This window comes from Halichoerus grypus, chromosome 7 (genome assembly GCF_964656455.1).
Source record: "Halichoerus grypus chromosome 7, mHalGry1.hap1.1, whole genome shotgun sequence".
NCBI lineage: Eukaryota > Metazoa > Chordata > Mammalia > Carnivora > Phocidae > Halichoerus > Halichoerus grypus.
The window spans coordinates 53,627,400-53,640,977 of record NC_135718.1 but is presented as its reverse complement, the minus strand read 5'-3'; the positions used below and the strand labels follow the sequence as shown (position 1 = coordinate 53,640,977).

Here is a 13,578-nt window from a genome sequence, read left to right as displayed (position 1 = left end):
GAGAGTGGTCAGGCAAATCAGCTTGCGCAATCATAACTGAAACACTGAGGAACAAGAATGCAATCCTCATAGCTTGCACAAGAGTGATGCAATGTGGCATAATTAATTTTGGGAAGAGAAATTCCTATCTAGTTCATTCAAGAGCACTCCAATCCAACATAAACTTATAGCAAAGCTCTTCTTCCAAGTGTCAATCTATCAGGTGATGATCAGAGATGAACTTCAATCACCTTAGGTAAGACGCTGCCACAACTGGACTATGAAGAAATGAGCCCGTGGCCGGACTGCCCAGGGTCCAGTCAGGTGAACAGGTCCAGACAGAGGTCAAGAGTCCTAGTCCCAGCCCAGGTGCTGCAGAGGAGTCAATTCAGTCAGCTAGAAGCCGGCATGGGCTCTACCCCATCCCTGCTAACAGGCTGGGTGGTCTCAGCATACTTGTAGAAGGCAATAATTTGCTAAAAAAAGATCTCAGCCAAACCCCACTAATACGGAAGTTCAGAGCTCTGGGCCTGTCCCACAGGATCATTAACTAAACAGTTTCAGATACCTGCAAGTGTGTCAACTATATATGTCACTTTTGACTCACCTTAGTCAATAATAGGAATACAGCCCTTCGTTTGAAATACCAAAATCTAAACTTTAGACCATGGCATAGATTTGGGCAGGATATTAGGATGCTCCAGCATTCTGATTCCATTGCTCTCACTTCAGAGGGCTGCTGTGAGGATTAAATCAACGTGAAGCAAAAAACACTCAGAACAGTACTGGATACACAATAATTAAGTGGCAATTATGATGCCTGTAGCTCCTGCAAAGCAGCTATTACCAGTGGTTCTCAAAGTGTGGTCCAGAGAACCCTGAAGGTCCCAGAGATTCCTTCAGGGCATCTAGGAGGTCAAACTTCTCCTAACAGTAATACCAAGGCGCTAGCTGCCTTTCTCACTCGCTCACTCCCACATGTGCAGTGTGGAGTTTTTCCGGAGGCATAGGGCACGTGGCACAGCAGCGCACCGCAAGCAGACGCAGCAGAGACTCGAGCCAGGTGTTAGAAAAACTGCAAAAATCTTGGGGCGCCTGGGTGGCTCAGATGGTTAAGCGTCTGCCTTCGGCTCAGGTCATGATTCCAGGGTCCTGGGATCAAGCCCCACGTCGGGCTCCTGGCTTAGTGGGGAGCCTGCTTCTCCCTCTCCCTCTGCCTCCCGCCCTGCTCATGCTCGCTCTCTCTCTGTATCTCTGTGTCTCAAATGAATAAATAAAATCTTAAAAAAAAAAAAAAACTGCAAAAATCTCAAACAAGCCGTTCTTCTCACGTAATATGTCTGTGTTTAAGGGAAGTTATTTTTCACTAAAATTATAATGTTAACATGCTTACCATTTCTAAAAGATTATTTTTTTTAAATTGTCAGCTTAATTGATAAGAGGTAAATATCGATAGCTAGGGCCCACATAAACAAAAGCTCTTTGGGGTCCCTCAACTCACAAGTATATAGGGATGCAGAGACTAGAAAGCTTTAAAGCCACCATTTACAGCCAATTTCTGGAACCCAACGGAAGGGAAATAACTTCTCAAATTACAGCTGGTTCCCTTTTCAGATTTACCACAAATCACAGCCACCAGAGTAAGTTCTGTCAGGCTCCTATGTCTCTACCGCCTACAAAAAACCCTCTCCAACAGATTTGCAGGTCCCTCTAATCGGGATGTAAACTATTGTAACGGTCAACGCTTCACCTGAGCTCAAAGTCACTGCTGATTTGTTAACTCCAAGACACAAACTCTTAAAACGACTTTCAGTAAATAAAAGAAAATGCTTTTTTTATTTGTGATAAAGACTTGGCACTATCCACACTGCAGTTTCAGGCCCAATAACCTTGCTGGGCTGGAATCCACCTGGCAGCACCTCACACCACCGTTTAGCAACACTGAGCGCCTATTATGGGCCGAGCAGGGTCACACACGCTGCAGACAGACCAACTGCAAATACACATAGCACAGAATGCCAGGTAGTGGTGAGTGCCAGGAAGACAAATGAAGCAAAGTCAAAGGAAGAACAAGACTAGGGCAGGATGACATGGCCATTTAGACAGAGCAGTGGGGAATTCTGATAAGGCAACAACTGAGCAGACAACTGAGTGGAGGGAGGAATCCACAGGGATCATCTCAAGAGGAAAATGTTGCAGAAAGGTGGAACACAAAACGCAAAGGTTCTGAGCAAACAACAGGGCGCCAGAGGCTGGACATGTGAGGAAGAGGGAGAAGAGCTCTGAAAGGCAGCCAAAAGCTGGATAACATGCAACCCCACAAGATAAACCTTGGGTTTTAATCCTCGTGAGATGGGAGGCCCTCTGTTATCAATGCCCACACTTGCAGGACAGCATCCCATCACCACTGGTAATGGAGTTTTTTTCCTCTATTGTAATTAAGTGTCATCACAAAGACTGGCCAAAAACACTTTCTATAGTATCTCCTTCAATCTAATTTATGAAATTTCCCTTAAAGTAAATAATTTCTTTTCAAAAGCAGTTATCTGTCCAAATATGGCCAGGATTCAATTTTAAAATTTAGAAGTGTCATTAGGATTCATTTCAGTTTTTCTGAAAAAGAGATGTTCAATGAGGTTAACTAAATTGACACATGCATACAATGAAATCCTCTGCCAACTGTTTTTTCAACAGCTGGGAGGTAGGAGGAGATTAAGACAGACAACTAAATGCAATGTGTTACTCGACTGGATCCTGGAACAGAAACATGAGATCAATGGGAACACTGGTAAAGGCCCCATCAAGTCTGCAGCACAGTTAACACTGTCCCGATGTTCACTCCTTAATTTCGGCAAATATACAGTGGATATATAAGATGTTCACAGTAGAGGAAGCTGGGTGAAGTATACAGGAACTCACCACACTATCTTTTTAATTTTTCTGTAAATCTAAAATTATTCTGAAATTTAAAACATAGGTCTATCCATACTAGCATGAAATGGCCTCTAAGGCATAAATAAAAGAATAATGCAAACCTATTTACTCTTTTATAAAACTGGCAAAGTATTTAAAGTCTGACAACATCAAAGGTTATTGATTAACTATATACCTGTATATCATAGGACTACAAAACCCCAAAACATTTGAGACAGGAATTCGGCAATTCCTAAAGTAAAATATGCATTCTCTACAGCTCAGCAATCCCATTCCTAGGTATATCCCCTATAGAAATGTCTGTTCATGTGCACAAGAACATTTATAGAACCAGTTTAAGAGAAAAACAAAACTAGAGATAATCTAAATGCCTAGCAACAAAGTATGACATAAATGAAATACTAGAGTGAAAATGAAAGCTCTACATGGTCTTGACATCAATGAACCTCATTAGCCAAAAGAAAAAAAGTAACCCGAGAATACATACAGTATTTGTAAAATGTTTAAAATACCCAATACCATACCATACATACTGTTGAAGGTCACACTTCCATGTTTGAGAATAAAGACCTGCAAGGGAATGATAAACACCAACCCCAGGAAGGTGGTTCTTTACAAAGGCAGGTGCTTGTTAGGCCCTGTTTCTTAACCAAGTATTGCATACAGTAGTGCTCATTATAATTATTCTCCCACTTTTTTGGAGGTCTACAATGTTCCACATGTGAAAAAAGACCAAGCTGGTGTAATATGCCACCATTTGTGATTAAGAAAAAAGAGAGAGGAGGAGGAAATCCCACACACTGTCAATTATATGTTGTTCTGGAAGGCTCCCAAAGGAGCTGGTACCAGGCTGTCTCTGGGAAAGGTCTGGGGGACAGTGGTGGGAAGGAAACACACTTCTGCCCTAATTTTTACACTGCTGGACTTATTCACAGTGTGCAGCCATTATCTCAACAGTTCACCCCCATTTCTGGATGGGGAAACCAGATGAGGGGACGTAAACAGGTACCATGGTTAGTAACAACAGACCTAGAATAGGAATACTCAAGATTACTAGGACAGGGCCCTGATCTGCTGGGCTGCTGATAAAGGCTGATCTAGTTCTAAACCAAGTCTGGCTAACTAGAATAGACACTCCCACCCCCTCCTAACTGCCGACTGCCTCTCCTGGTTGGTTTTCCGGACCCAGGAATTACATACAGCGCACACATTTATAAGTCAATTTAATGGTTTTATTAAATTTAAGACCTTTAAAATGAAAGAAGCCAAGGGATATCACAAAATCAAGGGCAGAGGAGAGTCGCTTGTGCAGGTACAACAAGGACACTGACAAACATGATACGGTTTATCCGTGGTATAGCAGCCAACCTTACAGGACCTACCACCTATGCCCTTCTATACAGCAAAATACTAAAGCCTCACAGCAACCTTATTAGATTGGAATAATCAGTAACCCTACTTTGCAGATGAAAAAGGACAGTGTTAACTTGCCCAGATCATACAGCTATCAGTGACATGATAAAATTCTTTTCCAGTTTCCTCTCAAGGAAATTATAAATTGCGTAAGAAATTACAATTGCAAGGTGCCTGGGTGGCTCAGTCATTAAGCGTCTGCCTTTGGCTCGGGTCATGATCCCAGGGTCCTGGGATGGAGCCCCACATCGGGCTCCCTGCTCCGCGGGAAGCCTGCTTCTCCCTCTCCTACTCCTCCTGCTTGTGTTCCCTCCTCTCGCTGTCTCTCTCTGTCAAATAAATAAATAAAATCTTTTAAAAAAAAAATTACATGGGGTGCCTGGGTGGCTCAGTCGTTAAGCGTCTGCCTTCGGCTCAGGTCATGATCCCAGGGTCCTGGGATCGAGCCCCGCATCGGGCTCCCTGCTCGGCGGGAAGCCTGCTTCTCCCTTTCCCACTCCCCCTGCTTGTGTTCCCTCTCTCGCTGTGTCTGTCTCGCTGTGTCCAAATAAATAAATAAAATCTTAAAAAAATAAAAAAATAAAAAAAAAATTACAGTTGCATTACAAATTGCATAAGAGAACATGGAGCGTACATAGATTATTTTTCAGTACACAAATTGTTACCCAGAACATAATTCTGGTTATTTTCTGAACTTCACAGAAAAACAACAACAAAAAAGTAAAACAACTAGTACTTCTGCAACAACCAAATTCTTCATCTCAATCATGTATTTTTCACCATTATTTTAAAATTATTTGGGGGGGAAGGGAAAGGCAAGGTAATATAATTAGTATTCTCTTCTGATTTAAAGAAAATTCAGTCCTTCCTGGTGGAAGAACCAAACAGGAGCCAGAAAGCAAGGCTTTATTAAGCCTGGCATCCAGTAATCTAGAATGCCCATGCTAGAAGACTGTCTCCAAAAGCTGTGGCACACACCTGCCCAGGTGGCATGGTCTTGGCTTAGGGGCCTTCCCATGCCTCAGTAGGTGCTTTCCCCAGCCAGTAGCAACCCTGTCCGTCCTCCCTCTTCCCCATCTAGTCAAGCCCCAGCCTGTCCATTCTCGTTTCACAAACCAAGAAAATGGAGGAACAACTTCTCCTTTCCCTGATCTAGAAAAATCCAGACCACTCAACCCAATATACTTCCACTCGTAGAACCACTTGTAGAATGTACTGGATACAACTTGTCAAATCCAACTAAAGCATTTACCAAATCCTTGATTGGTTAATACAAATAAACCCTTCATGAATTACATTAATGTTTTCAGAATAAAACTGATTATTGATTGAAAATGAAGAAATGGGATTTATCCAAAACTCCTGTTGGGTGAGAACTGAAGTTCTGCTGATATTCAGCAGGTTGCACCATAAATCCATGTATTGAATCATCATAAAAATAAGCTATCAAATGAATATGTATGTGTATGTAATACATTCTAGCATCCCCAGAGAGCCTACCTGCCTCAGTGTGGGGCACACACCGTCTTAGCTACCACACAAGTGACAGTAACAGGGCACCTAAGCCTCACTGAGCACATACCACAGCCCAGGTACCATGCCGCATGCTTTACACGTATCACCTCATTAACACTGGCCCTGCCTTTTTCCCCGACAGGAGTCACACAACAGTATGCCCTTACCATATGATTCCATTTGCAAAAAGTTCAGAAACAGTTATTTTTACATCTGCAGTGCTAGAAGCTAATAAAGTGGTTTACTCTGGGGCAAGTGTAACAGGGTAGTGAATGGGTGAAGCACAGGGGCTTCTGGATGCTGGTAATGCTCTCTATTCCTTGACCTTGGGGGCTGCTTAGAGTGGTGATGTTCACGCTGTGATAATCAAGTTGTACATTTAAAATGTGCATGCTGGGGCACCTGGGTGGCTCAGTCGGTTAAGCGTCTGCCTTCAGCTCAGGTCATGATCCCAGGGTCCTGGGATTGAGCCCCACGTCGGGCTCCCTGCTCAGCGGAGAGTCTGCTTCTCCCTCTCCCTCTGCTCCTTCCCATGCTCGTGCATGCACACGCGCATTCTCTCTCTCTCTCAAATAAATAAAATAGAATCTTTTAACAAAATAAAATAAAATAAAATAAAATGTGCACGTTTTCGGTATGTAAATTACAACCCAGTCAGTTTGTAAAACCTAAGTGTTGATGGAAGGCTATGGAAAGAGCAAGCACTGTCAGGAGTCCTGGGTTCTGATCCTGACTTCCCCAGTAAATGGCCTATGACTTGGGAGAGTCAATTCTGGGGGTACATCAGTGCCTTCACTCCTTACAAAGAGGTTAGATTAGATGCTCTCCAATTTTCTCAGTATACCATTACTTCCCTTTCTTCATCAGGTGGGGGAAAGGGAGGCACCACTGATGAATCAAAAAAAAAAACAAAAACAAAAACAAACACAAACACAAACAAAAAAACCCCTCAAAACCAAGTACCTCTATAATCACCAGGACATCATTAAAATGCACAAGAGGGCACCTGGGTGGCTCAATCGGTTAAGTGGCTGCCTTCGGCTCAGGTCGTGATTCCAGCGTCCTGGGATGGAGCCCCCCATCGGGCTCCCTGTTCAGCAGGAAGCCTGCTTCTCCCTCTGCCTGCCTTCCCCCTGCTTGTGCTTGCTCTCTCCCCCCACCCTGTGTCAAATAAAACCTTTAAAATAAAATTAAGTTAAAATTAAAACATACACACACACACACACACACACACACCCCAAAGCCTTTCCAGGTTCAGGATGACATTCTGTAGCCATGTTGGAACGGCAAGTTCGAAGCACCTCTCAGAGTGGAGGATGGCTGCAGTCACTATGCACCTTCACTAACCCAGTACCATTAGAAATTCATAACCTTGGGATAATCTCCAAGGCCGGGCAGCAAGATTAGAACAAGGCCTATAATTGTAACACACTCCCATTTATTCAAATGTTCAGGGAAGGGAAGAGAGTTTCTTGGTTAACCAAATTATTTTTTTTATTTTTTAATTGTTATGTTAATCACCATACATTACATCATTAGTTTTTTATGTTAACCAAATATTCTGATTAACCATATTCCCAAGTATACCAGTGGAGGATTTTACATTTCAAAAGAAACAAGTCCCGCTCCGGTGATTTGAGTGATTCAGAATTCCTAAGGGTCTTGTGAGGAGTGACTCACTGCCAATAAGGACAACTGTTTGATACAGAACAAAAAATTGTTCTCAACCAGTGCAGAAAATTTAGAGACTAGTATTAGCTTATTCTACAGACCATGGAATAGCAAGTATTATCAACCCCAGTGAGAAATAATTTCTTCACTGACTATAAAATCGAAAATCTTTATAAGCAGATCACCTTTCACCGCAGACAAGTAAAACAAGTTTAAGAGCGTGGTTTAGTCAAGACACATTCTTGGGAGGTGCTCTAACATGAGAAAAACATCTTAAATCTATTTCATCTGTAAGTAGCCTGTATCTTTGGTTTTCCATCAACTCCACTTTATTACTATTTATTAAAATCTGAATAGCTGCATGATAGAATGGAAGCTAGCCCCTAATTACAGTTAACTAGAGAAACAGAAATTGAGGTTGGCCCTAACGATCAGGTTTATTTCCTTTCCGTATGCTATAATACCTGACAATAACCCAGACTTAGGATCTTCTCCGTATAGAAATTAAAATCTGGCTCCACTATTAAACGATGTAAGTTTGATAAGTACTCAACCACACTCACTTTCCTTTACCATGATGATTTAAAAGAGGTTAAGATTTGAAGGCATGAATTTGGGGCACAGTAACTGAGAAAGGTCACAGTAACACGGGGAGGGCAGGAGGGATCCTTCTAATTCCAGGAAGGCAATGCAGCTGGTTCCCAAGTGTTGCCTTCATAGCCTGCAACGATTTTAATAACCATCAGTACTATTGCAGGGCAACAAAAACGTGTAAGGATACGCCTATGCACAGCTTCTCACGTACTTGTATTTTCCAAGATAAAGGCCGCTGCTAAAACGGGCCAGCGGCTGCGCAAGACCTTTTAAAGGAGATGAAACGTGAACTTCATTGCACAATCATCCGCACAAAACCCCGTATCATCTTCAAGATGGAGGATCGAGAGTAAATATATAGGTAAAGATAAACATCAACAGAGATGACATACTTATGTGCTTCCTGCAACTTCAACATCCTTAAAAACTAGGGCAACTGAGGCCAAGGGCCAAAGTGCGTCCCGCTGGATGGGGCTCCAGTCCATCTCGATCACGTGCGCCGGCCCAAGCACAACACAGGTGCAGCAGGGGTCACTCTAGAGGCCCACCCCCAGAGCTGTGGGGAGGCACCGGGCGGCACCAACTCGAACCCTGAGGGAAATGCTACTGCTCCAGTCCCGCCCTCCTAGCCCACTCGCCCCGACCCCAGCCCTGAGCCGCCGGCCGGGGGGACTTCTCGGCGGCCAGTCTCCCACCCTCCTCCCACAGTCCGTCCGCCGCCCCACCGGTATCTGCGCAGCGCGCGCCTGCGCACTGAGCGCCCCTCGTCAACCCCAACGGGGAGCGGAGGGGCGAGGCCCGGGACGGTCCGCTCCGGGTCGGGTGGGCTGCGTACTGCGGGGAATCCCTTCCCCACACTGGAGGGTCTCAGGGCTTACCCGCGCCCAGAAGGCTGGCCAGGAGGAAGACAGTGTACATGGCGACGCCCGACTCCGCAGTCTGCAATGCAGAGCGTCAGCTGATCCTCTGTGGCTATAAACCTGCCCCGCCCCGAAGCTGTGCACTGCGCAGGCGCAAGCCCCGCCCCGGCCAGGCCCGCCAGAGCTCTCCCCGCAGCCTGACTCAGCGCCCCGCAGGGCGTCTGCGCGACTGGAGGCGGAGAGGAGGGAGGAGGACGCCGCGGGGTGGGGGTGGGAAACGTGTGGTGCAAGGGGAGAATTCGTCCCGAAAGAATAGTAATAAATAAGTCAACATTAAAACGTATAGATACGTATAAATATCTTTTAAGCCTCACATTTTTTTTCTATGAGGTACCATTTTCTGTTATTATAGAAGTTATATAGAAATAATATTGTAGGGGCGTCTGGGTGGCTCAGTCGTTAAGCGTCTGCCTTCGGCTCAGGTCATGATCCCGGGGTCCTGGAATCGAGCCCTGCATCGGGCTCCCTGCTTAGCGGGGAAGCCTGCTTCTCCCTTTCCCACTCCCCCTGCTTGTGTTCCTTCTCTCGCTGTGTCTCTCTCTGTCAAATAAATAAATAAAATCTTTAAAAAAAAAAAAGAAAAGAAAAGAAAGACGTAACATTGTATGATTATTTCTATTCCATTTTTTAGGTGAGAATCCAAACTAAGAAAGGTTAACGATTTTATCTAAGTTCTCAAGGTCAAGATAAGAGCCTAGGTCCTTGGTGATTACATCTGTTCTATGTGGTCCACCTCCAGACTTTATTTATGTAAACACACCCAATCTTGTTTAAGCTTTCATCGTCTCAAGTTTCTGTTACATTCTAGATCTTCTCAACAATGCTCAAGCCCCTACCTCATCTTTATCTTCATGCTCATTTCCTATCTTACCTCTTCCTTCTATCTCTGAGGAGGAAATGCCTTTTCTTCTCTGTAGGAGACTAAACGTTAGCTGCTAAACCCTCCTATACTTTTGCCAATCAGCTCCTGTGACCTCATTCTTGTTCCTCACCCTTGCCTTAGCAATTGTTAAATATTTTTAATGTCATCCCTCTAGCACTCTGCTCCATCAGGTATGCTTTCCTTTTTTCTATCTTCAGTTTCCTGCCTTGCAACTGACTCTTCGTCCTCAGATTACAAGTATACCCAAGGCTCTCCCATCCAAAAGAAATCTTGTCTCACTCCTGATTTTCACTTCAGCTCTGTGCTTTTTCTCACTTCCCCTCCACTACTCTTTGAAACAGTCGCCTACGCTCACCATGTCCCCAACTCTCCCTCCAGACTAACTCTAACCCAGCGCAGCCCTCCACTGAACGGCTTCCTGAAAGCAGATTGTAAATTCCTACTTGGAAGTTCCCCCTCCTCATTTCCTTTGGCCTCTGACACTGTTGGTCTGTTTCTACTTCCTACATCTCCCCCACTTGGCATCCATGACATAGCACCACCCCTCAGGGATGCTGAACATCTAGCCCATGGTCCCCATGCCCACTTCTTTTTTTTTTTAAGATTTTATTTATTTATTTGAGAGAGAGAGGGAGGGAGAGTGAGCACAAGCAGGGGGAGTGGCAGAGAGCGAGGGAAAGGGAGAAGCAGACTCCCCGCTAAGCGGGGAGCCCAATGCAGGGCTCGATCCCAGGACCCTGGGATCATGACCCGAGCCGAAGGCAGACGCTTAATGACTGAGCCACCCAGGCGTCCCTCTGCCCCACTCTTTCAGGGCGGCCTAAATAACCCAGGCAGTTTCACAACTCTGTGGCCTTTCCTTACCTCAAATTGTTTGCCCTAGTGAACCTTCATTTAAACCTTCATAACCCAGTTAAAATGATACTCGAAGAGGGAAGATTCTCCTATGGTTTAGGAGACGGTCAAGATTCCCTTCCTCACTGCTCCCACTGTACTTCGTTTGCCTGTCGAGTAGCCGTCTTGGTGGTGTTTAAGCAGTATCTTTATGGAGCACCTAGCGTTTACCAAGCACTGTACTAGGGGCTGAAGAGACTGAATGGAAAGACCTCCCAAGGAGCCCGATGTTGCCTTACCCCCTCTGGGGAAGCCAGAGTGGCATTGGGAACCTCAAGGCCCTGCCACCCTCTGGGCTGGGTCTGAGCACAGTTTCCGGCAGCCAGTCTGTTCTGGAGGCTAGCAGGCTCCCGGGACACGGCCAGGCCCCAGAACTCTGCCCACAGTCCTCACGGTGCCCTGCACCTGGCTGAGCCAATCAGATGCTCTCTTGGGGAGCTCAGACAAGGGCTGCTAAGAGCTGGTGCGGGTGAGTCAGCAGTGGGCAGCAGAGCCCACGGGGAATGCTGAGTCACTGGAAGAAAAATTGACAAATCTGGGAGGTCACAGACTTTGGAGAATCTGCTGAGAGCCGTGAACACTCTTGCCCAAAACTGCTCAGACACAACATTTTGCATTGTTTTCAGGAGATTCTCAGACCTTTGCCATCCATCTGTGATTACAGAATGAGAACTTCAGTAAACCCAAAGAGAGGAAGTGACTTAGCCAGTCACAAGGCCGGGAAATAACAGAACTGGGACCAGATCCAGCTCTCCGGAATTCCAACCCTCGCCATTTACCAGCTTAATCTCTCTGTTCGGAGCACCCACCAAAGCCTCCCTTTTATTTCAAGGACCAGCTGCATTCCACCTCCAGGGAAGCTCCCTGCTCCCGCTAGCCGCGGGTATCCTTTTCCTCGTCCAGCTTCTAGAGCACCCTTGGCCCTTGCTCTGGGCCAGGCTTGGAGAGTGAACAATAACAAGGATGAGATTAGACTGAGTAGTTTCTGAACCTGAAAGGGAAAGCCAGAACTGGGCTATTATCAAGTTGACTACAATAGCTTATCTTTAAAAAAGTAAAGTTTCCTGGGACACGTGAGTGGCGCAGTTGGTTGAGCACCCGACTCTTGGTTTCGGCTCAAGTCATGATCTCAGCGTCGTGGGATCAAGCCCCGCGCTCAGTGCGGAGTCTGCTTAAGACTCTCTCTGCCCCTCCACGCTGAGTGCATATGTGCTCCCTCTCTCTCTGTCTCTCTAAAATAAATAAATAAATCTAAAAAAAAAAAAAAGAAAAAGAAAGGTAAAGCTTCCTAAGGAACTTGGAATTTAGCCAGGGAGGGAGAGAAGAATCAAAAAGGCAAACTGGCATTAAATAATAATAGCAGTAACAACAACATTTGGCATTAATTGACCATCTGTTATATGCCAGGCTCTCTACTGATCACTCTACATATGTGATCTCAAATCTTTTTTTTTTTTTTAAAGATTTTATTTATTTATTTGACAGAGAGAGACACAGCGAGAGAGGGAACACAAGCAGGGGGAGCAGGAGAGGGAGAAGCAGGCTCCCCGCAGAGCAGGGAGCCCAATGTGGGACTCGATCCCAGGACCCTGGGATCACGACCTGAGCTGAAGGCAGTCGCTTAACCGACTGAGCCATCCAGGCACCCATGATCTCAAATCTTTAAATCAAGAATTAATTGTGCCCATTTTACAGATAGAGAAACTGAGTCTTGGGAGGCTGACGTGCCTAGGATATCCCCGATCCCGGCAGAACCAAGATACAAGCCCAGGAAAGTTTGGGGCTGATGTCTATGCCACACTGCCTCCACTAAGAACGCCCAGAACTGTCCCAATGCCTTGGCTAGACACTCACGTTCACATCCAGGGCAGACAGACACCAACCACGGAGATGCAGCCGGGTTGTCAGGGCCTGATGCCATCAGCCAACCACCCTTCCATGTTCAGGTGCCACACGCCCCGGGACAGACTCCGTAACTTGCCGACCGGCCTGATGGCAGAGGACGATGTGCTGCTTGGCCGGGCAGGTGATCACATTCAGGTAACAGGGCTCTTTCTCAAGGTGAAGACTGTTGGTCTGGTTTGTGTATCAGACTCACGAGTTTGTCCATGAGCCTCATCAACTCCAGGCCCTGAAAATTTTAAACTTCTCACTTGGCCAGGTGGACCACCACCATCACTTCGAGACTGTGACACTGTGCAGCCACTTGGAAAAAGCTGTGCCCACAGAAGGAATCACTGTGACTCTGGGAGGCATAAGCCTGTTTCAAGGTCAAATTTGCCTCTTCAACCACAAATTCAACTAATCCATATTCATGGCCAGGAACTGGGTATATGACAGCACAGATGTCTTTCCATCCTCGGGAGTTGGCAATCTGGGTAGAGATTCAGACGGGCAAACACCTGCCTGTTCTGAGAGAAGACAATGGCTGGAAATTCTGAGCAATCTCTTTTCCCCTCCTCTCCACGGAGGATGACAAAGGTATGCTTTGTAATGACACTTCAGTTTGAGACCCAAGGGGCGCCTGGGGGGCTCAGTCGGTTAAGCGTCTGCCTTCGGCTCAGGTCATGATCCCAGGGTCCTGGGATCGAGCCCCACATCGGGCTCCCTGCTCAGCAGGAAGCCTGCTTCTCCCTCTCCTACTTCCCCTGCTTGTGTTCCCCCTCTCGCTGTCTCTCTCTCTGTCAAATTAAAAAAAACAAATAAATAAAAAATAAATAAATAAATTGTTTCAGCTTTGTCATTGACGGTTCTCAACAGGCCCTCACCCCAGCC

The 13,578-nt window shown here is 45.8% G+C and overlaps 1 protein-coding gene across 1 annotated transcript in view; it reads right to left on the bottom strand.

The window, feature by feature from the left end:
- Window positions 1–9,143, bottom strand: part of PSAP (prosaposin) — a 34,199-nt gene extending 25,056 nt beyond the window's left edge. Inside the window, exon 1 of the mRNA XM_036083930.2 lies at window positions 8,985–9,143. Within this exon, the coding sequence (XP_035939823.1) occupies window positions 8,985–9,024 (40 nt within the window). The 5' untranslated portion in view covers window positions 9,025–9,143. The remainder of the gene's footprint in view (window positions 1–8,984) is intronic.
- Window positions 9,144–13,578: the final 4,435 nt, after the last annotated feature.